We start from the raw sequence: 23,295 nt of genomic DNA, 5'->3' as shown, positions 1-23,295 counted from the left end.
CTTGCCTATGATTCCTTTGGATGGATATCTGATTTTTTTGGTCTTTTTGTGTATACTACAAGACAACGGCTGCTGCTGCGCCTTCTTGTTTTTTGCTTTTATTGATAATAAGTTGATTATGCGACTTTTTCATAACATAAAATTTTGTCAGCAACAATTATAATTTGTCTGTATTGATAAATTATGAACGATATTAATATTATTTACTATTTGAAAGGATTTGGTTATCTACATTTGTTTTGAGACCGTTTACGCTTTTAAACTCGCCCCTCCCCTCCACAATTCCTGGCTTAGCCACTGCTAACAGAGGGAGCATCCCTCAAACAAAGCCGGTGCCTTCCTCGACTTAGTCTTGGTTTCCCTTAAATTGATGTGAAAAGCCATAAGCTCAAAAAGCCATAATGTGCATACTTTGAGCTTGCGACTTAAAGGCATGTCCTTGTGTTGAGTAATGAATCTGTTCCCATAACACAAACCAAAATTATAAACATAAATATTTAACTGGATTACCGAAACTTTTGATAAACGCACTACCAATTTGAGCAGTTGGATTCACATACCGTATCATATTTCTTTAGTATTTTCCGAATGGCAATGGCGTTGATCAGAGCATAAGTCACGGGGTCCTTGCCTTCTTCTATTAAGGCACCATGGCCCCCTCGACGTTTGCCTTTGACCCAAAACATGTACTTACGAAAGGCAGAAGCCAGATGGAGTTCAAGCAATTGCTGTGCACGCTTATGAAAGAAACCCACCACAGCAGACATCTCATCGAGAAGGGCCGGGAAAAAGCTCCCATCACACACTGCCAAAATTCAATTAAATCAGAATAAACTATTATTAAGGTTTTGTCGTGTTAAAATTGAGATCAAATAGGAGTCGATTAGGGCCCCACCCTTATGTCAACTTTGATAACATATTATAAAATATCTCTAAAGAAAATGTCGCATACGTCAACTTTGGATTTATAGATATTAAGGTTTTCTCCAAAGGAGATATCATAGTTGACATGATAGCCAAGTCATCTGGCACTTTGCTTTTTAGAATTTTTTTTTTTTTACAGCAAACTAAGATAGAGTCAATTTTGTTATTTAATGTGTGGGGTTTCTTAATTCATCAATAGGATATACAATTAAACTATTCTAAACTATTTATTATAAATATAAAAAAATTGTAGTAGTGCGGTCCAATACAAAATAAAATAAGCCGAGTTTGGTAGTGAAGACTAGTAACTAAGCAGGGCATTAAAGCAAGTTATGGGTGATTTGAGCCTTGGTTAAGTAAGGCATGGTGTTTGAAAGTTGTTCACCACTCTTGTGAAGTCACTTTAAACACGTCCTAGGTTCCTCGAATTAATAGGGGCGCCCCACCCTCACGAGTGGGGTAGCAAACAAAGAAAAACACAATATAGAATAAAATAATAATTTAACACATCCTTTGAAATATTTTTTTTTTTATTTTTTACATCAACATCAAATAGCCACATCAGTCATAAAATTAAATTTTGACATTTTTGTTTGACTGTCTTCATAAGAGATGTTAAAAAATTGTTCCATGTCACATCATGTTTACATAGGATAATGTGGATTTGAAAAACCAAGTATCATATGAATTTGCTAGCTACCAAAGAACATATAGGGGAAAGCAAATAGAGTGTCGTCACATCCAACCATCTCCGTTAGTTTTCGTTGGCATGCAAATTAATCTCATGCATGGTTTCAATGTGAAAGTTCTACCATTATTTGTACCATCTTTCTAATAAAAATGAGATTCATATGTGTTGTCGGGCCCTATCTTTATTAAAGAGATGGTATAAATAGATGGTAAGTATAACATTATTCAATATTTGATGGTGGAGTCTCCATGTCCATGTCCATGTACACATGCGTGGACATGCTCCAACGAGAAGGATAAGAAGAACCTTATAGCATCTCTAACAATAAATGAGAATGTTTTAAAATGAGCATTTTATCCGGGTTTTGGATGATAATGTTTTAAAATGAGCATTTTATCCGGGTTTTGGATGATAATGTTTTAAAATGAGCATTTTATCCGGGTTTTGGATGATTGCTTCTAGGACCGTCCACGAGTGTTGTATAAGTACCAAATACCTTCTAGTGACCCTATGAACCTATGTCTAGCTTGGTTTCCTGAAAGCTTCACCTACAAAGCTTCAACACCAAAGCTTAAATATATATTTTTTTTTCCGAAAATTCGAAAATTCGAAGAAAAAAAAAATTCGAAAAAAAAAATTCGAAAAAAAAAAATTGCCTAGGCCTCATCTTCTTTAGGCCTAACAACTTTCATAACAAATATATATGAAGGAGGAGTTTTGGGCTACCACTTAAAAAGGAAATGCCTCATTCGTTAGCTCCCTCGACCGGAGACTTGGGGGACTCCTACCATATGCTACTGCACCTTGATACTCGGAAGTCTCATGACCACTTAGTGACTTGGATTTTTCAAGTCTCCAACCAAGAAGTTTTCCTCACTCGGGAAATTAAGGGAGCACTACCTCAACATACATGCTTCACTCACAAAGCTTCAACATACAAGCTTCAACAAAAGAAAAAATTCAAAGAACTTAGTGAAGAAGGCCTTGGTGTATTTAACACAATACGTTGAAATGAAGCAAAGCTTGTTTATTGATATCTCCGATAAATTACAAATATGTACATATACATGAATCAAAATAAACAAACAAGAGAGAGCCTTCACAAAGGTTGCTCAGGAGAAGTTTCAGCAGTCGGCAGAACCCCAGAAAGAGGAGGCACCGAAGGGTGATTATTCGGAGCCTCAGTACTAGGCAGAACCCCAGAAGGAGGAGGCACCGAAGGTTGATCATTTGGAGCTTCATTAAGCGGTACATCCCTAGAAGACGAAGACAATAAATGTCTTTGGAACAAACCCACAAACCTCTGATGATCAAGTAAAATCTGACCATCAGATTCCTGCAGCTGGTCGAGCTTCCTCTTCATGTTCGTAGCATAGTCATGTGCGAGCATGTGCAACTGTTTATTCTCATGCTTGAGCCGTCTGATCTCCTGTTTGAGACTTATCACTTCAGCTGCCAATGATTCAACTTGGCGGGTTCGAGCAAATATGCGTTGGGTCATATTAGACATAGAACCTGCACACTGAACACTGAGAGCCAGAGAATCCTTAACAGCCAACTCATCAGACCGTTTGGAAAGTAGTCAGTTATGTTTGAGAGTGAGAAGGTTTCTGGCCACTACCGCAGCGGTCATATCATTCTTCATCACAGAGTCCCCAACGATAAGATGACCAGTAGGGGATAAGAAGGATGGGCGCCATATGTTGACTTGAGAAGGCATGGTTGCCTGTTCACCAAAGTTCAAGTCAAAACGACGGTCGGATGAGCCAGACATTCTCAGAAATGATGAAGGAGAAATGAGGAGCAATAAATCTCTGAAGTACAAAAATAAGGGGAAATTTCATGCAAGCAATAACTCTCTAAACGTACTTCTTGCACACAATTGGTGCCCCTATAAAAGAAAGGGCAACAGGGCCGTTGGTTCAAAAATCGAAGAGGCACCACTTTTCGGATTTCGAGAAGCAGATTTTCATGAGTAAAATATGTCGACAATCCCCACATGCAACATTAGCTTCTTGGGTACCACAGATAACTTTGCCAAATATCTCTGACAAAGTTTGGACACATAAATTTTGAAGGTCCAGCTACCCTACCATTACCCACAAGGATAAAGGAACAGCACCACTGCTTGATAACTAGAAAGTCCCTGTGTGTGTCAACCTTCGTGCTCCGTGGCAAGGCAAACTGGCAAAAATGCCCAACCTTTACTCACATCAAGAAAACACTCCCAACAGGATTACTTGCTTAAAAATCGAATCTCGAGAGCCAAACTCCCACCAGGATTGCTTTCTCAAAAATCAAAGAGGCACCGTTATCCGACTCTGGAGAGCCAGACTCACAACAGGATTGCTTTCTCAAAAATTGAAGAGGCATCGTTCTCCGAATCTTGACAACCAGACTCCTAACAGGATTGTTTTCTCAAAAATCGAAGAGGCACCGCTTTTCGAATCTCGAAAGCCAGACTCCCAACAAGATTGCTTTCTCAAAAATCGAAGAGGCACCGTTCTCCGAATCTGGAGAGCCAGGTCCCCGATAGGATTGCTTGTTCGAAAATCGAAGAGGCATCGCTCTCTGAACTTCGAGAGCCAGATTTCCTTAGATAGAGCTTATTTGCAATCTTCACACGCAACATCAACTTTGTAGATACCATAGACCACTTTTTCAAAGTGCTCTGACAAAGTTAAAACATGTGAATCTTGCAGCTCTCACTATATTGCTATGACCGAGAAGGGTAAAGGAACAACGTTACTACTCGCTATTGGGACAATTCCTATATATGTCGACCTTCATCCTCCACAGCCAGACAAACCTGCAAATAAAAAAAAATGCTCAACTTTTCTTCACATTCGAGAGGGCACTCTCAGCAGAGTTTCTCGAAATACTCAGCTTCTTTTCCCCCTGATAATACCTCTGCAAACAAGCCACACTAGAGCAAGAGTATCTCATATCATCAGGGTTAAAAGCAAGAGTATCCCATATCATGCTTTTTCCCTGTCTTTTCCTTTGGCCTTGTTCTTACCTGCAAGACAAGGAGAAAGAGAGCAATCAGTCAGCACTTGGAATCAAGCTTCCAGTCAGGAACTGACTGCCTGGAACCCCTTACCTGATTACTTACCTGACATTGCTCTCGAGTACTCATCTTCAACATCTTATGCTTCCAGAGAAGATACCACATCTGCCTGAGGAACAGATAGGGCAAGTGAGAAGGATATAAGGAAGCATATAGAGACAAGCGTAACAGAACACGTGTCGATACATCCATTACTTTGTCAACAACAAAAGTATCCCATATCATCAGGGTCGAACGTACTTTAGGTTTGATGGACTTGTTTTGACCCTCAAATTCTTGAGTCGGCCTTATACTTTGGAGGAAACCAGAAAACACTCCAGCCCAGTTCAAGAATAAGTTTGTGGAAAGTTACTTCTTCAAAATCAAAAGTATCTCATATCATCTCTTCTCCTTTTTCTTATCTTTATCCTTCTTGCTGCCTGCAAGATAGGGAGAATGAGAACAATCAGCCGGAACTCGAAATCAAACTTCTGATCTGGGACTGATTGCTTAGAACTCTGATTGCTTACCTTGTCTGTCACCTCTTTCGGAAAATCTCCTAGCTCGGCGACTTGGGGGACTCCTACTACATGGTTTGTATCGCGCTTAACCAAGCCTGAAACTACAAGTAAGCTTCAAGTCAAATTGATACATTACCTTGTGCATCTCCACCGGTTAAAGATACCACCCCTGGATGGAGGAAAAGTACTTCCAGAGAAGATGCACATTTACCTATGAGACAGATAAGGTAAGTGAAGATGATACCACACTTCGGTACTTAGAAGTTTCGTGATTACTCAGCGGCTTGGATCTTGCAAGTCCCCAACCGAGGAGCTTCCCTCACTCAGGAACTTAGGGGAGCACTGTTTGTACCATACTTGACCAATCCCGAAACTACTGAGCACCGGTCAACGTTATACCGTCAAGGACCCAGAAAAGTTTCCCTCAAACCAGGAGGCTAATCACAGCGCGACATGTGTCGACATCAGAAGCCAATCATAGCGCGACACGTGTCAACATCAGAAGCCAATCACAACACGACACGTGTCAATGTCAAAACAAAGCTAGAAACTCTTTTCTATAAAAGGAGATCATTCTCCCACAATATTTCCTAATGTTATTTGTACTAAATCATTCACTAATACTCACTAAAGGAGAGCTTGAACCTATGTACTTGTGTAAACCCTTCACAATTAATGAGAATTCCTCTACTCCGTGGACGTAGCCAATATGGGTGAACCACGTACATCTTGTGTTTGCTTCCCTGTCTCTATCCATTTACATACTTATCCACACTAGTGACCGAAGCAATCTAGCGAAGGTCACAAACTTAACACTTTCTGTTGTACCAAAGTCCTCACTGATTTTGTGCATCAACAGGTATCATCTGTGAATATGACTTGATTTTATATTGTGATTTCTATTGAAATGTGATTTTATATATTTAGCCATAGACGTATGTTTATTAAACATGATTTGGCTTGTGTACTGATAATGCTTGTGATATGCGATTTGACGTGCCTATTTGAAAGGTGGTTGATTTGCATAGATGGTATGATATAATAAAATGTGAGTGACTTTAATATATGTGATATAGGTGATTACCCTGTTTTCATAACTATTATCATGTGTGGATATGAGATGGTTTTATGATTATGTTTCCTATAAAATTGTTAATTTTTATATTTAGCCATCGTTGTTGTTTTCTGATGTGGGATTTGACGTGCATATTGGAAATATAGTTTGTTTTGTATGTTTGGCTTGGTGTGATGAAATGTGAGGGCTAGTAGTGGACCGTTAACCCATTGTCATAAGGTTTGTTGCTTCGAAACATGTTTCACCCATCGTTTCATTATTTCATTTCTCGTTTCGTTGAACCCTTGTAACTTGAGTAACTTGATCCATGTCTTGTTTCATTGAGTAGTTGTTATGCATTGTACTCTACGATTCCGTTGAGTGATGGTCCGGAATCGTATCCACTCGGATTCCGTTGAGTGATGGTCCAAAATCCCTTCTACTCCGCGATTCCGTTGAGTGATGGTCCGAAATCGTATGCTGGTTTCGATTCCGTTGAGTGATGGTCTGGAATCCCTTCTACTCCGCGATTCCGTTGAGTGATGGTTCAGAATCGTCCAAAATCCCTTCTACTCCGCGATTCCGTTGAGTGATGGTTCAAAATCGTATCCTGGTTTGGATTCTGTTGAGTGATGGTCCGAAATCCCTTCTACTCCGTGATTTCGTTGAGTGATGGTCAGGAATCGTATCATGGTTTGAATTTCGTTGAGTGGTCCAAAATCGCATCATTTGACTTGTTGGTTCCTGGGATTTGATATCAACTTCAGAGATGTAGGCTTCAGAGATGTAGGCTTCAGCCGAACTGTGTCGCTCTAGCCCTACATTTTGGTATATGATATGTGTTATTGATTGATGTGATTATGGAATAATGTTGGTTGTGATTGTTGTCATTATGATTAGATTCGTTGACCATTGTGGCTTGAGGATAACATGGTGATTCGTTGACTGTTCTTTGAGATGTTGCATACTATGAATTGCGGAAGCATGTGAAACGTAGTGATTTATTTGAAGGATGAATTGGAAAGTAAATGTGTGGGCATGGTATACCTGCGTGCATGACAAGATGATAATTGTGTTTGGCTTATGGTTGATGTGTAGTGTGGTACCCTATGTTTTCCACTAGAAGTATTTTACGAAAAGATTAGAGTTTGACGAATAACGAACTACAAATGGCTTGATCCCTATTTATGGTACATAGGCAGTCTAACGAGGAAGTTAGATGCAGCCATAAAATGTACCTAAAATGCTATGAAATTCAAATCTTGATCTATGCTTTGTACATATCCCGGTATGTTAGATATATGGGTACTTGGTGATGTCACGTATCGATCTTGGACGTATGTCGGGATCGGGGCATGACAAATATTCTCTTGAACGAATGTATTCATGCTTGGATGGCGGCTCAAGATCAACATCATGAAAACCTTATACAATGAGGAGGTTGTATCACGTAGAAACGCTCTTTAATGAAAATTTAGCTTTAGCCAGTCGTGACCAAGAAACCACTGATTTCACATGGTTGATAGATAGGACTTGCATTTACATTTGCCAGAAATGTAGAATGAAATGTAAAAAAAACAAAAAAAATGTAAAGGTGACATTTACATCTTAAAATGTGCATCTCTCGATTAAAAATACTCTCAGAACATAAATAAAAGTGTAAGTTGTAAGCGATACACATCTTAGAACATTTTTTTTAACGATAGATTTTGTCAAATTAGATGTTAGATTAGCGACCGATGAGAATCGAATCCATGTCATCATACAAGAGCTCAACTTCTTTCTACCACTGTGGTAAAAAAACACTTGCGTCTTCTAAGACAAGTTTATTAGTTACGTTACGTGAAAATATAGCAGCAAGAGCCGACTGTTTTGTCACGTGTAAAACTGGTCCGCGACCTATATGACCCCGGCCGGTCTTGAAGAAGAAATGTTTTTTCCACATCATTGCTTAATTTGCTTTGCTTGTCATCTACGAAAGTTGAGCCCTCCAACTCCATATCTTTCTCTCAAACCATTCTATCTGTATCCGTATGATTTATAAATCATATGCGTAGTGGAGAATACCATGAATAAAGAAATTTAAGATATATGTAGAATAAATGTGTGAAAACGAAGCCTATTGGAATTGAAGTTTATAACATATGTGTTGTTGTCGTTTTTTTTTTTTTAAAAGGGACAACTGGTGGCAAGTTACGGTTATCCATCTTTTTCGGGGGCCCGGAAGACTAACAGAGGCATTTCAGCCTCTCCCTGGCCACAAGTCTAGCTTCCACACTAGCAGCGGGTTTTGAACCCAAGACCTCCACTTTAATTTGAAGGAAGCCTTGCAATCCGCCCGTGGTAACCACCAGCTCGTGGTTATAACATATGTTGTTCGCCTTACCTTCTATACCGGCTCTGATTTAGTCCAACCCTATAAAACGACTTGAGATAATATATAGCAGTGCGATGCATGCGCCCTATGATTTTAGGATGACAAAATATATTTTGCCACCAAGTTGTTTCCCATTTGTATAGTACATGATGCGCATATGCAAATTGTATAGTTGCTTTTCCATGATCGATTTCTCAAATGTATGATGGGTGTTGAAGAATGTAAGGTTTCACGTCGAAAATGAGAGAATCGTAAATCGATTTTCTTTGTCAATTCGAAAAACATAAAATTAAGGCCTATAAGGGGGAAATAGGGTTTGTGGGTGGAAGCAGCACTACGAATTGTCGATCGAGAGCACGCAACTGCTCAAGCTCCGTGATCCAGTCAGTCCAAAGCACAATGCAAAAAGGAGAGATATATTCTTATGTTTATCTTGTTTGAAGAACAATAGTAATGCAAAGTGAAAAGCTGGAACCATCATTGTCCGAATACTTCGTTGATTTATTTAACCCAAATGCATGCACATACCTATGATTAAGCCTGATGGATCGTGTTTGTGTTATTTTTGTGGCATATTTGTTATCTTAACGCGTCAGGTCGTGCCAACTTGTTATCTTAACGGGTTCTTAACAGATGACATGATAATGACCTGATTTGTTAATGGGTCGTGTCGTTTCATGTTGGATTAACGAGCCATGCAAGAAATTGTCATGCTGGCCTCTAGATTTAGTAAACGATAAGGTTTTGAACGGGTTACTCAACGACCCGACTTGTTAACAGACTCTTAACGGGTGATTCAATGATGACCCGACTCGTTAAGAGTGTGACCCAAAACCTATAATTTTCGTGTCAGGTTAACAGATTGTGCAAAAAGTTGTCAGGCCTACATATGATGGCATGCTGAATGAAGATGGTGGTTATCTCACAATCCAAGTTGCCACTTAGTATTACAGTATAATGATATTCCTCTTTACTTGTAAGTGAGAGGTCTTAGGTTCAATTCTCGCCAAAAGCCAATTTGAATCACATTATTGCTAGCTCATTGTGAGGTTTGCCCACCTTTCCCCCTTAGTGTAGATAATATCGTTTGTTCAAAAGAAAAAAATTATCACCCAATTAGTGTAAATAATAACGTTTGTTCAGAAGAAAAAAAATTATCACCCAAACCAATTTGTATTTTCTTTTGAAAAATGATAGGATATTCACGAACATAGTTTTTCAACATACCGTAACCTGCAGACAACAAGCGACAATAAATCACAACTAGATAGAGCTCACTAAAACTACGATTTTTATCACTGTCAATGGATATTTATTTAAGGGAACACAACTTTGTGTCCCTCAAGGTTCCTTGAGGCTCCAATTTATTACTGAGTTGCATGGAGGAGGCTTAGGCGGTCATTTTGGCAAAGACAAAACTGTTGCTCTAGTCCAAGAGCGGTATTATTAACCGAGAATGTCTTGAGATGTGGAGAGATTTGTTAGTCGATGTATGACTTGCCAGCAAGCCAAAGGTGGAAAATAAAACAACAGCCTTTATCAACCGCTTCCGATTCCGACTCACGCTTGGGAAGACATTAGCATGGACTTTGTATTGGGTCTACCAAGGACTCAAAGGGGGTAATGATTCAGTTTATGTAGCAGTCGATCGATCCTCGAAGATGGCTCATTTTATCCCCTGCAAAGGACTACTGATGCTTTGAAGATAGCCCATTTATTTTTCAAGGAGTTGGTTCGATTGCATGGTGTACCCAAAACAATCACCTCTGATCGTGATACACAATTTATGAGTCACTCTTGGAGAACTTTGTGGAAACTATTGGACACTAAGCTTCAATTTTCAAGCACTCGTCATCCGCAAACTGACGGGAAAACGGAAGTGGGGAATCGAACACTTGGTAATCTTCTGCGATGTCTCGCAATTGATAGCCCTTGCCAAATGGACCTTGTCATTCCCCAAGCAGAATTTGGCCAAGCAGAATTTGCTTACAATAGTTCCAAGAATAACTTGACACAAAAGACTCCGTTTGAGGTGGTTTATGGTCGAAACCCCAATCATATCTTGGATCAAGTGTCTATTCCTCATTTTGGTAGGAATAACATGGAGGCTGAGGAACTTGCTGACCATATCAAAGAAATCCATGCAAAAGTTAAGTCCAACTTGAAAGGGCCTACAACAACAACAAAAGAGCTGCTGATGCACATAGGCATCATGTGGAGTTCCAAGAACGTGACTTGGTGATGGCTTATTTAAAAAAAGAAAGGTTCCCCGCATACAACAAGTTAAAGAAGAAGAAGATTGGTCCTTGCAGAGTGCTTAAGAAAACTGGGTCCAATGCTTACAAAATTGAACTGTCAGAGGGAATAGAAATAAGTCCCATTTTCAACATCTCTGATCTATATTTGTTCCATGGCGAACCTGAGTTAGTTCCCACAGCCACAAGTCCCGAAACTACTAATGTCCCTCATGCATATACTACTTCATTGGAAATCCTAGACAAACGTTCAACCTCTACTCGTCGAGGCACCTATGGACAATATCTTACTCGTTGGAAGAACCACCCCTGAGTGAAGCTACATGAATCAGCAAACAAGAACTGCGAGAAGATGATCATAACTTATGGGAATGAATTCACAATCTCAAACTCGATGACGAGTTTATTTTTTCGGGATAGGGAGATTGATGCAGCAGACAGTCCTTAAATGTCAAGTTCATGTGTATTAGGAGTACAAGGTTTAATTAAGTTGTCCCTTAGAAATTGTCAAGTTATTGTTGGAGATTGTAAGAGTCTCATAGGAAGTAGGAGTCTTTTAATATTATAAGTCTTTATAATTCTTGAGCTAAAGGGATTGTCGGTCAGACTTTGAATGTAATTGAAAGCTTCTAGCAAACTCTTTGCTCGTTCTATTTTCTGGCTGAGTGAGTCCCAGTCTCTTGCCTGGTTGAGTGATTCCAGAGCTACGATCCTATTAGTTCTCCACTCTCTCTATTGGCTTCCCTACGTTACCAACCCCCACCGCCACCTTTCCTACCACCTACAAAGAAAACCCCAAAGATCTCAACCATCACTACCCCTCTCCCAATCGTTCTAACAGTCCGACTTATCTGAAATAGTCGACCATTCGAATCTAACGCTCTATTAGAAGTAGGATTGGAAGTTGAAAATTGTAAGTTCAAAACTTCAAATCATGTGGTAATCCTCTCCCAATTGTGCTCCGTTGTATCTGTTTGTTTAGTTTGTTGCCTAGATGTAAGGTTTTAAAAACGTATCAAATTTATAACACTCGTTAAGATGAGAATTTGTCGAACCACATTATTGCTAGCTCATTATGAGGCTTAGCCCACTCCCCTACCCCCAGTGTGGATCATACCGTTTTTTCAAAAAAAAAAAACAAAAAGAGAGAATTTTTCATATATAAGCGAATGCGGATTGAGCGAAACTGAAATTTGGTTATGAGGTGTTTGAACTCCTCCTTGTGTGCCTTGTGGTTTAGGCCAATGAAATTTGAGCGAAACCGAAATTTGGTTATGAGTTGCTTGACTCCCCTACCCCCTTAGTATTTCATTTTAAGCGTTTATTCTACTTACTATACCAAAAAAAAATTCTGGTTTTGGGTACGTCAAATCTGCCTATTGGTGGTGTTGGCTTCCTTGCTTTGCTTTTGGAACCTCAAACTCCCATATAAAGGATGGAGGGTGAGGATGCGGACGCCATTAGCTGCTGCCAAAGATGAAATGAACTTATCGAACCTTCTCGACTCGACTTTTTCAGGTAGAGAAAAAGAGAGGTCGGTATTATATTGTATTGTATTTTGTTGGCTCCAAATGTCCCCACCACAAAGTGCCGACCCCTTTACCCTAATCCTTTATAGCGCGTTTACGTAACGGTAATGAAAATATGAAGAATTGAATTGAGGAGAAATTGAATTGACGAGGAGTTGGAATGAGGAGAAGTCAGAATCAGATTCCTGTTGAAGCTGTTTACTTAAATGTTCTGGAATTGGAATAGAATTCCATAAAGCTGTTTACTAATTCAGCAGAATCGGAATATAAATCAGTATGATTACTAAAATGCCCTTGTCCCAAATCAAATATTTTATATACTTTAATGGGTTTATAAAGGATACTCTTGGAAATAAAAAAAGTAAGTGAGGGCATAAAGGGAACAAAAGTGTCATTCCGATTACCCAAACAATCAGGAATTGGATTACCACTTATATCTAGGGAATCCAATTCCACCAATACAAGGAATTGAATTCCAAAATTTATATGGGCCCCACTGCTTTTTTGATTCCTCTATGTTTAATAAACACCGGAGTATTCCGTAATCGGAATTCAATTCTACATTCTCATTCCGATTACAGATACGTAAACGCGCCATTAAAAGGTTCCAATTCCATGTTTTGTTTTTGACGAAAAAAAAAAAGCATTCAATAAATTACAATCAATTTGCGTACAATCAAATATGTATTATTATTTATCTGAATAATACATAGTTGTGGATCTTCATTAATCATGTGACGATCTAGTGGAAGTCGAATTAACATTCTTCAACGAACCAACATCCAGCTCAATGCCATAAGCACGTTTTAGGCATCTGTCATAAAGACTAACCTCCCACTAATCAGGCCCGTTAAAAAGGGTCAGCTGCCATTAAAAAAAAAAAAGACAAAGATATTTTCATACAGAACATAATTCAGAGTTAGTTTGTCAGGTCATATCAACCATTCATGCTATGCTATTATATATGCAAAGAAGAAAGAATGCTTTTCAATAAATATTGTATTTCATCTCAAAATAAAAGTATATATACAACCCTATACAATCATGTATATTCCTATCAGAATAAAGGAATGAATAATTACATCCTAAACTAGGAAACCAAATATGGTAGGAATCCCACAATTGTAGGAATCCTAATACAAGTCAACACTCCCCCTCAAGTTGGTGCATAGATGTTGCACATGCCCAACTTGTCTAGAAACCTGGAGAACTTGTCACTAGAAACCACCTTAGTGAGAATATATGCTACTTGGTTGTCCGTTCCTATGGGAGGAACCTCAATTACTTTGTTATCTTGCTTCTCTTTAATAAAGAACCTGTCAACCTTTACATGTTTGGTCCTATCATGTTGCACTGGATTATGAGCAATATCACGAGCAACTTTATTGTCACAAAATAACTTCATTGGCTAACTATGTTTGACCCCCACATCTTGTAACAGAAACTTAAGCCACAAGAGTTCACAAATACAGAGTGTCATACCTCTAAATTTGGCTTCTTCGCTTGACCTTGATACAACATTCTGCTTCTTGCTTCTCCACGTTACTAGATTTCCCCCAACAAAGGTAAAATACCCGGATGTCGAGCGCCTATCATCTGTTGATTCTGCCCAATCAGCATCCGTATAGCACTTAATTTTGAAATGTCCATTTTTTTTGAAATAAAATTCCTTTACCAAGGCTTCCTTTCAAGTAACTCAATATTCTCATAAGTGCACTCATATGTTGTTCTCCTAGATTGTGCATACATTGACTAATTACACTTAAGGCATGAGCAAGATCCGGCCTAGTGTGAGCCAAGTACATCAATCTTCCTACTAACCTTTGATACCTCCCTTTATCAATCGGTACTTGGTTCTGATCGATACCCAACTTCATTCCTTCGGCCAACGGAGTAGACACCGGCTTGCACGCCGTCATACCGGTTTATTTCAACAGGTCAAGAACATACTTCCTTTGTGATAGAAATATCTCGGACTTGCATCTCGACACTTCAATCCCAAGGAAATATTTCAAAGAACCAAGATCTTTCATTTCAAATTATGTGGACAAATATTTTTTCAAGGCTACTTGCTCAACAAGATCGTTACCAGTAACCACCACATCATCCACATATACGATGAGAACTGTAACCTTGCCATTCCGGTGTTTCAGGAATAACTTGTGATCCCAATTACTTTGCCTATACTCGAATGCTCTCAAGGACTTGGTAAATCTACCAAACCAGGCTCTTGGAGACTGCTTCAACCCATACAATGATTTCTTAAGCCTACATACCTTTTGTTTCCGTATGTCCGAATCACTCCACCCTAGTGGAATCCATGAAATCTCCTCAGTTAGATCTCCATGGAGGAATGCATTTTTTACATCGAATTGTTGCAAAGGCCAATCTAGATTTGCTGCTAAGGACAATAGAACACGAATTGTATTGATCAATGTAGTCGATGCCATATTTCTGTGTATACCCCTTAGCCACCAATCGTGCTTTAAAGCGATCTACTGTTCCATCTGCTTTGTATTTCACCGTATAAACTCATTTGCATCCCACATATTTCTTTCCGGCTGGCAAGTCAGTTATTTCCCAGGTAGCATTCTTCTTCAACGATCTCAATTTCTCGTTCATTGCATCTTTCCACCGGGAATCTGCTAAGGCCTCATGCACTCTGTTAGGAATAGATACAATAGATAATTGATATACAAATGACTTATTTGATTCTGACAGATGACAGGTAGACACATAATTATTTAATGGATATCTCACTCTTGAATCGGAATTTGGCTCACTCATTTTTCAACCACACTCTTAAGTACATGAACCGTTTAAAAACCCTCACCCACATCCCCATTTGCCGCCAAATCTGAACTCTCATTCATTTCAAGTCTCTCTGTGTGTGACGACTGCCCATCACTCTCTCTCTCTCTCTCTCTCTCTCTCTCTCTCTCTTCTTGGTGAATACTCGATCTCGTTTTATTATTTTGATTTTTGTTTTTTGACAGAGCTTGCGAAGGATTTCCTTTCCAACTTTGCCAATTCGAATGGCGAACCAAATATATGCGCATCCTTGTGAGTTCCCCTCCTCATCTTCTTCATTACCACATCTTATAATAAGCAATGACTGTGCTGTCTGAAAACCCTAATTTCCCGTTGGATTGAATGCCGGATTCATTTTCTAATTTTTTTTTTTTTTTGAATTATGCTGCAGCAGTATCTAAATGTTATTTTCCTTTCCAGCAGGAAGTTGCAAACCGCAAATTTCGAGCTATCGAGATTGATATTGAGGACTTGTTCAGTGTAAGTTCCGCCTATGCCTTTTGTTGCCAAGGCCTAAATTATGATTATTGTCTTTGTGAACGACTTGTTAATTTTCTTATACCTCACATGCAGTACACAGAAATGAATGAAGAATCCCGCAATCGAGTTGAAGTGAACACTCGGGTGTTATATTGGTGTATTTGCAGATGGTATTGATGAGCTCATGCCGGAGCCCACGGAGACAGATCATGATCATGACATTCTGATGACTCAGAGGTCTGATGATGGACCAGAGAATATGGATGGTTCGGATCCACATCAGAAGATGCCTCCTGAAGTCAAGCGCTACTTGTGAGTTCAAAGCAAAATCCTAATTCCTATTGCGCTTGTTTGAATGAAATTTCGGTTTACATGTGTGAAAATTCACTTAATTGTGTGGTCGGTAACGGATCATATGCATCTTAATCTTGTTTTGACTAGCTAGTATCTCATGCCAGAAGTTACATTGCATAATCAGTCACTGGACATGTATGGTAACACTTATACACTTCATGTTTCGCTTTAAACTTTCTGCTTACTGGTTCGTTATTCATGAATTAGTAAATGAATGTCGATAGATATTAGCTAGCTTGGTTTGTAGTATGTGTTTTGAAAATATGGTGACATTTCATACAATGTAAGTTCAACAGAGGTTTATCTCAGATTAATATTGGAAACTTGCTTTTTCCTCTATTCCATGTCATCGGTTGCAGTTTATTTACGAGTTTCATATGCTTCAACTTCCATTGTAGCAAAGTTTTCTATGCAGGTTTGTGTTCATTCTTAATTCACTAGTTTTATTTTTTCATATGTATTCCAGTGAAATTTACATAAGAGCATCTTTACATTTTATTGCCAGCTACAAACCCATACATTTTCAACATATTTCAAACCATCTCTTTCTCTCCCTCTTCGGAGTATAATTGATCCAATGGCACTGGGTCTATACTTGTGCTAGTTTCTTCAAATCCACTTTTATTGATTCATACAAAATTTTAACTATATATTGCTCCCATCTTTTCAACTCTTAACATAGAGTTTATCTGGTGCTTGTAGTGCAGTTTTTGCTAAACTTATCATTCCTTTACCTACTTTGAAAAATAATCTTCAATTCTTAGGTGATGATGGGTGCCGTGTACTAACTTGTGTTATGCCGCAGTTATGAACTTATAGGAGATGAGGAAGAACAAGTTGCACGTTTGGCTGAGGATGGTAACATATATGAAAAGCGTGGTTGATCTCTGGCACCTGAAATACATGGGCGTGAAGATATCAAGAAGGCTCTGCTTCTGCTCCTAGTGGGTGCCCCTCACAGGAAACTAAACGATGGAATGAAGGTAAGCTCTCAATGTAACCAGGTACCACCTTACTCAATTATGCATGTTGTCAAACTGAATTTTGCGTACCATTCTGAGAATTCGGCATTCATAAGATATGGATATCATTTGGATGTATCCTCTATAGTGAATTGAAAGAGCCAGCTTCTCAAACACATAATTAATGTAGGACCTAGGGGAGTTTGTACAACTGGAAAAGGAAGCAGTGGAGTTGGTCTAACAGTAACTGCTGCTGTTCAGAATGATCCCGTCACAAATGGAATGGTCCTGGAAGGAGGAGCATTGGTGAGATACATATGCTCCTTTCGGTTATATGTTTATGTATATTATTTTTTCATCCATACTTATACAAAACAGTAAATACTTGGCGAATATATGCATAATACTCAAGATTTCTTATTGTTAAACTTTCATTGCATCACACCAAATGTGCGCCTTTGATGCAGAAGCAATAGCTAGAAAATGAAGAGGGGAAGTAGAACCCAGCTAGTTTTGCGGAGTCAATGCATAACCAGTTCAATTTAGAATCCCTAATTAAATCAGATCCCCCATAGTTGTCTATTAGGCTTTGTATATGATTATTCTTCTAGTGATTCTGGGTGTTGAACTACGGAAGTATTAACTCATTTCAGGTGCTAGCGGATATGGGAATATGTGCTACTGATGAACTTGATAAGACGGATGAATTAGATCGTGCAGCCGTACATGAAGTTATGGAGCAGCAGACTGTCAGCATTGCCAAGGCTGGGATCACTACGTCTTTGAGTGCACGAACTCCTGTCCTTGCTGCAGCTAATCCAGCACGGTACAAATCTTTCTACTTCTTTTTAATCTGGTTCATTTGGGGCATTACTCTTTGTTGCTTCTCTTCTAAATCATATTGCTCTAGTTATGTGGTACCTTTTTTACTGCTGGAACCTGGAAGCTAACTTTCTTCGTGTAAAATCTATGCGAACTCTTACTATGGTTGCTATATTCTTAAAGGGGGAGAAATAACCTGCGTAGAACTCCTGCTGAAAACATTAACCTTCAACTGGCCCTTTTGTCGAGATTTGATCCTTGATGGTTAATCCTGGATCGAGCAGATAGGGATAGTGATGTTGAGATGGCTAGGCATGTTGTCTATTTTCACCAGAATAAAGTATCACCGGCTCTTGGTTTCAGTCCACTTGAGCCATCAGTTATTCGGTAAATTTTGCAGCACTTTTACCTTGGAAGGCTCAGCAGTACTGATTTCAGGAAGGTAAGTTTTTGCAAAGCATCTTGTGATCGATGGTCAGAGAACTGCACTGCTTATCATGTCAAACAACTAGTACAAAACTTGGAAGTGATAAGAATATAGCTATATAAATCAGAGTAGCAGAAATTCAAAATATATCTCAAAAGTGAAAATACGTGATGATCCTGTCCGAAATTCTACCTATTTTGTCTCAAGCCATGTGGAATGGTTGCTTTGGAACAGGGATACAGTGAAGCCCAACTGAAACAATGTTTGGAGGAATACGCAAACATAAATGTGTGGCAGATTAATCCCCCTTCTTTTGACATCCGGTTTATTGATGCCATTTGAAAGATGAGCGAGTGAGAAGCTACTCAACTCGGCTTCTGTTAAAGGTAGTTGGAGCTTTTCTTAGGAGTGTGGCATGGGTTACTTCATCAACCGTAGCAGCAGCGCCATCTGCCAAGATTTGTCCCTTTTTCTGTTACATTTACCGCTCGAATCAAAGATTTATTTTATCTTTTATTCTATTTCGGACTGTTTAGAGCTTAGCTTGAGTAGATTATTCTATTTCGGACTGTTTAGAGCTTAGCTTCAATACACCAGAAACATTCCTGTGATGCATCTCATATCATGTCACTTCTGAAATTCATTTCGTCTGCCTCCAGAATCCCGGGCAAGTTCCATGTAGTAATTAAGGAGAACATTACGGAATCAAAGAATGAATTCTAAATCTAATTTATTGGCCACAAATCTATTCAAGGCATAAATATTAAATTAATTCACAAAAACACTGATGACAGTAATTTCCATTTTTTTCCATAATCTACTTCATTACAAAACTCATTCAACCAAAAGCCACGAGGGTCATTCGAAATTAGAATGAGAAATTTTATTTAAACTCATGTAACTTCTTTCTACCCCCAACTTAAATTTTAAATATTAATTATTATTTTTATCCTATTGCATAATTACCATCAGTCTGAGATAAAACTAAGGGAAATTTTATTGGAATCCATTCAACCTCTTTCTACACCCAATACAAAAAATATTTTCTTAAAATTCCTAATTCACCCTTTGATTAAAACTGAAAAAAGAAATAAACAAAACTGAAATCTCTTTCCACACCCAGCGGTTCTCTTCCACCTCAAACCCTATGGAAGATTCACCGGCGATTCTCCATGGCAACTTCAATTCAAATTCTTTTGGCATCACAACCGCCTTATATGGCACACCATTCAGTTTCCACAAGTTTCCACAAGTTTCTTGTATTTTCAGCTAGATTGTCAAAACTATATGAAAGCTCCCTCATCATCTCTCTCCCTATTAATTCCTTAAATCTCCAGTCGCCAATCTAATGTAATGAAAATACTCCTTGTCCTTGTTTGGCAACACGAAAGCTTGCCCGGGATCACTTGCCAGGCATATTCTAGCAAACAAAGGTGAAAACCTTGGCGAAATCGATTGTAAAACCAAATTTGCACGTAAAATGAACACCACGGATTTCTTAGGATGACGATGTACAACACTGGTTTCCCTCGCTCAATTGGCAGCATTAAGTAAACCTTTTCCGTGTCGTCTGCAGGCAATGGGCCGGGGTTGCCCTTTATTGGGAGACAGCAGACCCGAATTCCACGATGACTTGCTGCGGGTTCTCTAGCGGGGCTTATTGAACTAATGCACAGAGCTTGTCCGGTGGGCATGGGCATGGGATTGCCTGTGGGAGATGGAATTGCCCATGGTGATGAGTAAATATTAAGGGCTCAAAAGCAAACGAGGAGGATTTGACGATGAGTTGAAGGAACTCGGGTTTTATTCACATTCTATATAGTGGGCTTCTTTTTAGCTTTAGCTTAGCAAGGATTAAGGAGCCTAGGATAGGATAGGTTTCATATGTTCATAGAACCAACAAGGCCCAAGGCCAAGAAACAAACAGAGGGGTGCCCAGCACACCCAGAAACATAACTAAAGAGAAGCAGGATACAAACAGACACCACCACAAAGGTCACCAGCGTCATCCCAAATCCCTATACAAAAAAATCCCCCCACCTAAAGAGGACATGGAAGAGAGTCTTTGTTCAAAATACCCACAAACGAAGATGGAGGTTTCATATGTTGGTTAACCAGCTAAAAAGCATTCCAATTTTTACAATCCAAATTCATCGAGCAACAAAACCTACTGACAAAATCTGCCTCGTTCACTAAAAGAAACTATCAAAAAACTCTTTTGTTCCTTTCTTAGCCTGAATGTTCAAAATTTTATTCACATCATTCTGCTCTTCCACCAAATGATCCTGCATACGATTGAACAATAAAAAGTCAATGCAGTGCCTTCATTACCAATTTACTACCACACCAAAATTATAAAAACTGCTTTCATGAATTTTTATTTCCCAACAACAATGTCTTTCCATTTTCTAATCACACAAAAACAAACATAATTGGCAAATTCACGAATTGAATCAAATCCAAACGAAAAATCAAGAGGGTTAAAACAGTGAATATATGCAACCTTCCTCCTCTAAAAAGACTTTCAGAAAAAAATAAATCCCAAAACGACCTCTAAACAAACCCTAATCTGCAAACAGAAGAAAGAAGAATGCCATAATTAATTTTTTTACTCATTGACATTTGAGAGTCCCGAGTTTACCTTTTAAAATGTCAACTCGAATGGTTCCGTCGCCCTCGCCTTTCCCTTGCCCTTGCCCTTTCCCGTCGCCGTTGCCTTTCCCGTTGTTGTTGCCATTTGCCTCCTGCTTCGACGGTGGTAGAGGACGGACAGGAGGAGGAGGAGACCCCTTTGTGAGTCCATATTTTGCGTAATGTTCTGCAACCTGCTCCAGGTACTCAAGACGGGTTGTGTTCTCACACGACTGGTGAAGCAGGGAAACGATGCGCTCCTCACTCTGCTGGCTGAAGCAACAGCCTTCACCCTTCAACGCTTCCTTCAGGCTACTCTCCTTCGCCTTTAACAGTGTTCTGCCGGACTTCCAGAAAAGATCTGCACTGCCGGCTAGGAGGTTGATACTCTCTTCGTCCTCTGGATGGATGAAAATTTTGATCACATGTCTGGGGTGGGACGAAGAAACATCGTATTCCACCTTCACCTTTGGTTCAACGGCGGCAGCGGAGGTACCTCCTGCTTTGGCTCCAGTCAGCCGCTTGAAGAACTGTCGAAATGCACTCATGTTCTTTTTCTGCGTTGGGTAGCTGTGAGAGAGGAGGAAATGATGTGACCTTTGAATTGACCGAAAAATATATTTTACAGTTGATGGTGCCCTTCCCATACTCTTTGCTCGTTTCTTTTTCAAATTATTTTGATCCGACGGCTGAAATTAAGGAAGAGGTACATGAAAATTAAAAATCTATCCACCCCATTAAAGCATGACAGACAGATTAGTTGTTATTTGAGATCCTACGGCCATAAAAAAATACCCGCTAGCTCCTTCAAACCCCGTATCAGCATATCAATTTCCATTTTTGTGTGGGCCCCAGTCCCTTTTCAACTTCGTTGTTACCGTGCCACATTACTCCTTATTTTCATTGTGATTTCCGTGGATTACTAAACATACATGTTTCTTGAGAAATTCTAAGCATTACAATGTAGGGGTCGGCAAACGGGCTCTGGGCTCGCGGGTAGGGGCGGGTATTAGCGGTTCGAGACGGGTTCATATTATTTTATATACAAAATGGGGCGGGGTGGGTAGGGTCTAAGTAAACAGGGCAGCGGCCCGAATCCAATTTTCTAAAGTCACAGGTCCCCAGCCCGAACCGTATCCAATAAACCTCACACTCTCAAATCTCTCTCACACACACACACACAAATCTCACACGCATCTCATCTTTCTCAAAGACTCTCCCTGACATCCTCCATCTTTATCTTTCTCTCCATTTTTGTGTGGGCCCCAGTCGCTTTTCAACTTCGTTGTTACCGTGCCACATTACTCCTTATTTTCATTGTGATTTCCGTGGATTACTAAACATACATGTTTCTTGAGAAATTCTAAGCATTACAATGTCTAGTCTAATAGTGGTTCGAAACCGAGCTCGGTCGGCCTCGTTACGAGTATAATAGATGTGGTGGTGGTGGTGCATAAGATAATAAAAAATGAATACATAAAGATATTTTATCGAGGTTGAATTATTTCTCCACATCAAAATCATTCCAATGTAAAATGAGGTCTAACGCGGTAATAAAATGAGGCCTGCATATACTTTAGTACCTTAATATGAATTTTTTTTTCCCACAACGATATGAATATAAGGCACGTCACATTGAATTTAGGGAGTTTTAACGAAAAACCCGCAATACTGTTCACTTTAACAAAAAATCACATTTTTATACTAAAAAGTCAAACCTAGTACTATTCACTTTACCCTTTATTTTGTCCTTATCGTTAAAACTCAAAGTTTTCAAGCCTTTTTCATTAGTTTTCTTTAAATTTATGAGAATGAGATATTTTTGTGTCCTCTTCTTTTTTATCAACAATACGATAAATGATGAAAGGTATGAGGTCTAATTTAAGTGAGAGCTAAGACGCATGCGTTGTTCGCCTTACCTCTAGTTCACACCCAATGAGAAAAACATCTTCACATTCGATACGTAGGATTTTAGACACGTATCTATTATCCTACATCTTAATTCGACGGCACAAACGCACAAAACTATACATGTTGGACAAGACGTGTCCAAAATCCTGTTATATATACTAAACTCTAATCAATAATCAGCAAACATAGATAAAAAGATAAAAATTGCGTAAATACTAAATACGTAAATAAATAATGGAATTCGGAGACGGGATTTCACATTTTTTCTCTCATACACTCATCTTAATTTTTGGGAATGAATTGAAGAAGATCAATGAACAAAAATTAACATGAGTGAGTAAAAAGTAAAAAGACTATGCGAATAGCAAACCCCTTATAATATCCCCAGTTGGTTGAGATAAGTTGTAACTTTTTGACCTTGTTGAGTTTTAACTAGAAGAGCAGTGGTTACTTGTTGGCTTCAATAAATATAAAACAAAAGAAATTTGTATGCGTTT

The 23,295-nt window shown here is 39.0% G+C and overlaps 2 protein-coding genes and 1 pseudogene across 2 annotated transcripts; 1 reads left to right on the top strand and 2 right to left on the bottom strand.

The window, feature by feature from the left end:
• The window catches only part of LOC114819818 (probable E3 ubiquitin-protein ligase BAH1-like 1), a 40,480-nt pseudogene extending 25,630 nt beyond the window's left edge, over positions 1 to 14,850 (bottom strand).
• Positions 14,851 to 16,882: 2,032 nt separating this feature from the next.
• Positions 16,883 to 18,772, top strand: LOC108173441 (DNA replication licensing factor MCM7-like). Its single transcript, XM_070808128.1, has 4 exons — positions 16,883 to 17,049; positions 17,661 to 17,833; positions 18,013 to 18,271; positions 18,491 to 18,772. Exons 1-3 carry the CDS (start codon positions 17,023 to 17,025, stop codon positions 18,089 to 18,091), a joined length of 279 nt encoding a protein of 92 aa, XP_070664229.1. The 5' UTR covers positions 16,883 to 17,022; the 3' UTR covers positions 18,092 to 18,271; positions 18,491 to 18,772.
• A 1,548-nt stretch (positions 18,773 to 20,320) lies between these two features.
• On the bottom strand, positions 20,321 to 21,498 carry LOC114819693 (uncharacterized). The gene is made up of 2 exons (XM_029089275.2): positions 20,898 to 21,498; positions 20,321 to 20,541 (listed from the first exon to the last, which is right to left on the bottom strand). The coding sequence occupies exons 1-2, from the start codon at positions 21,433 to 21,435 to the stop codon at positions 20,516 to 20,518; spliced, it is 564 nt and encodes a 187-aa protein (XP_028945108.2). The 5' UTR covers positions 21,436 to 21,498; the 3' UTR covers positions 20,321 to 20,515.
• Between the last annotated feature and the right edge of the window lie 1,797 nt (positions 21,499 to 23,295).

Source organism: Malus domestica, chromosome 11 (genome assembly GCF_042453785.1).
Source record: "Malus domestica chromosome 11, GDT2T_hap1".
Lineage (NCBI taxonomy): Eukaryota > Viridiplantae > Streptophyta > Magnoliopsida > Rosales > Rosaceae > Malus > Malus domestica.
The sequence above is the reverse complement of the archived record's forward strand: the minus strand, read 5'-3'. Positions and strand labels throughout refer to the sequence as shown.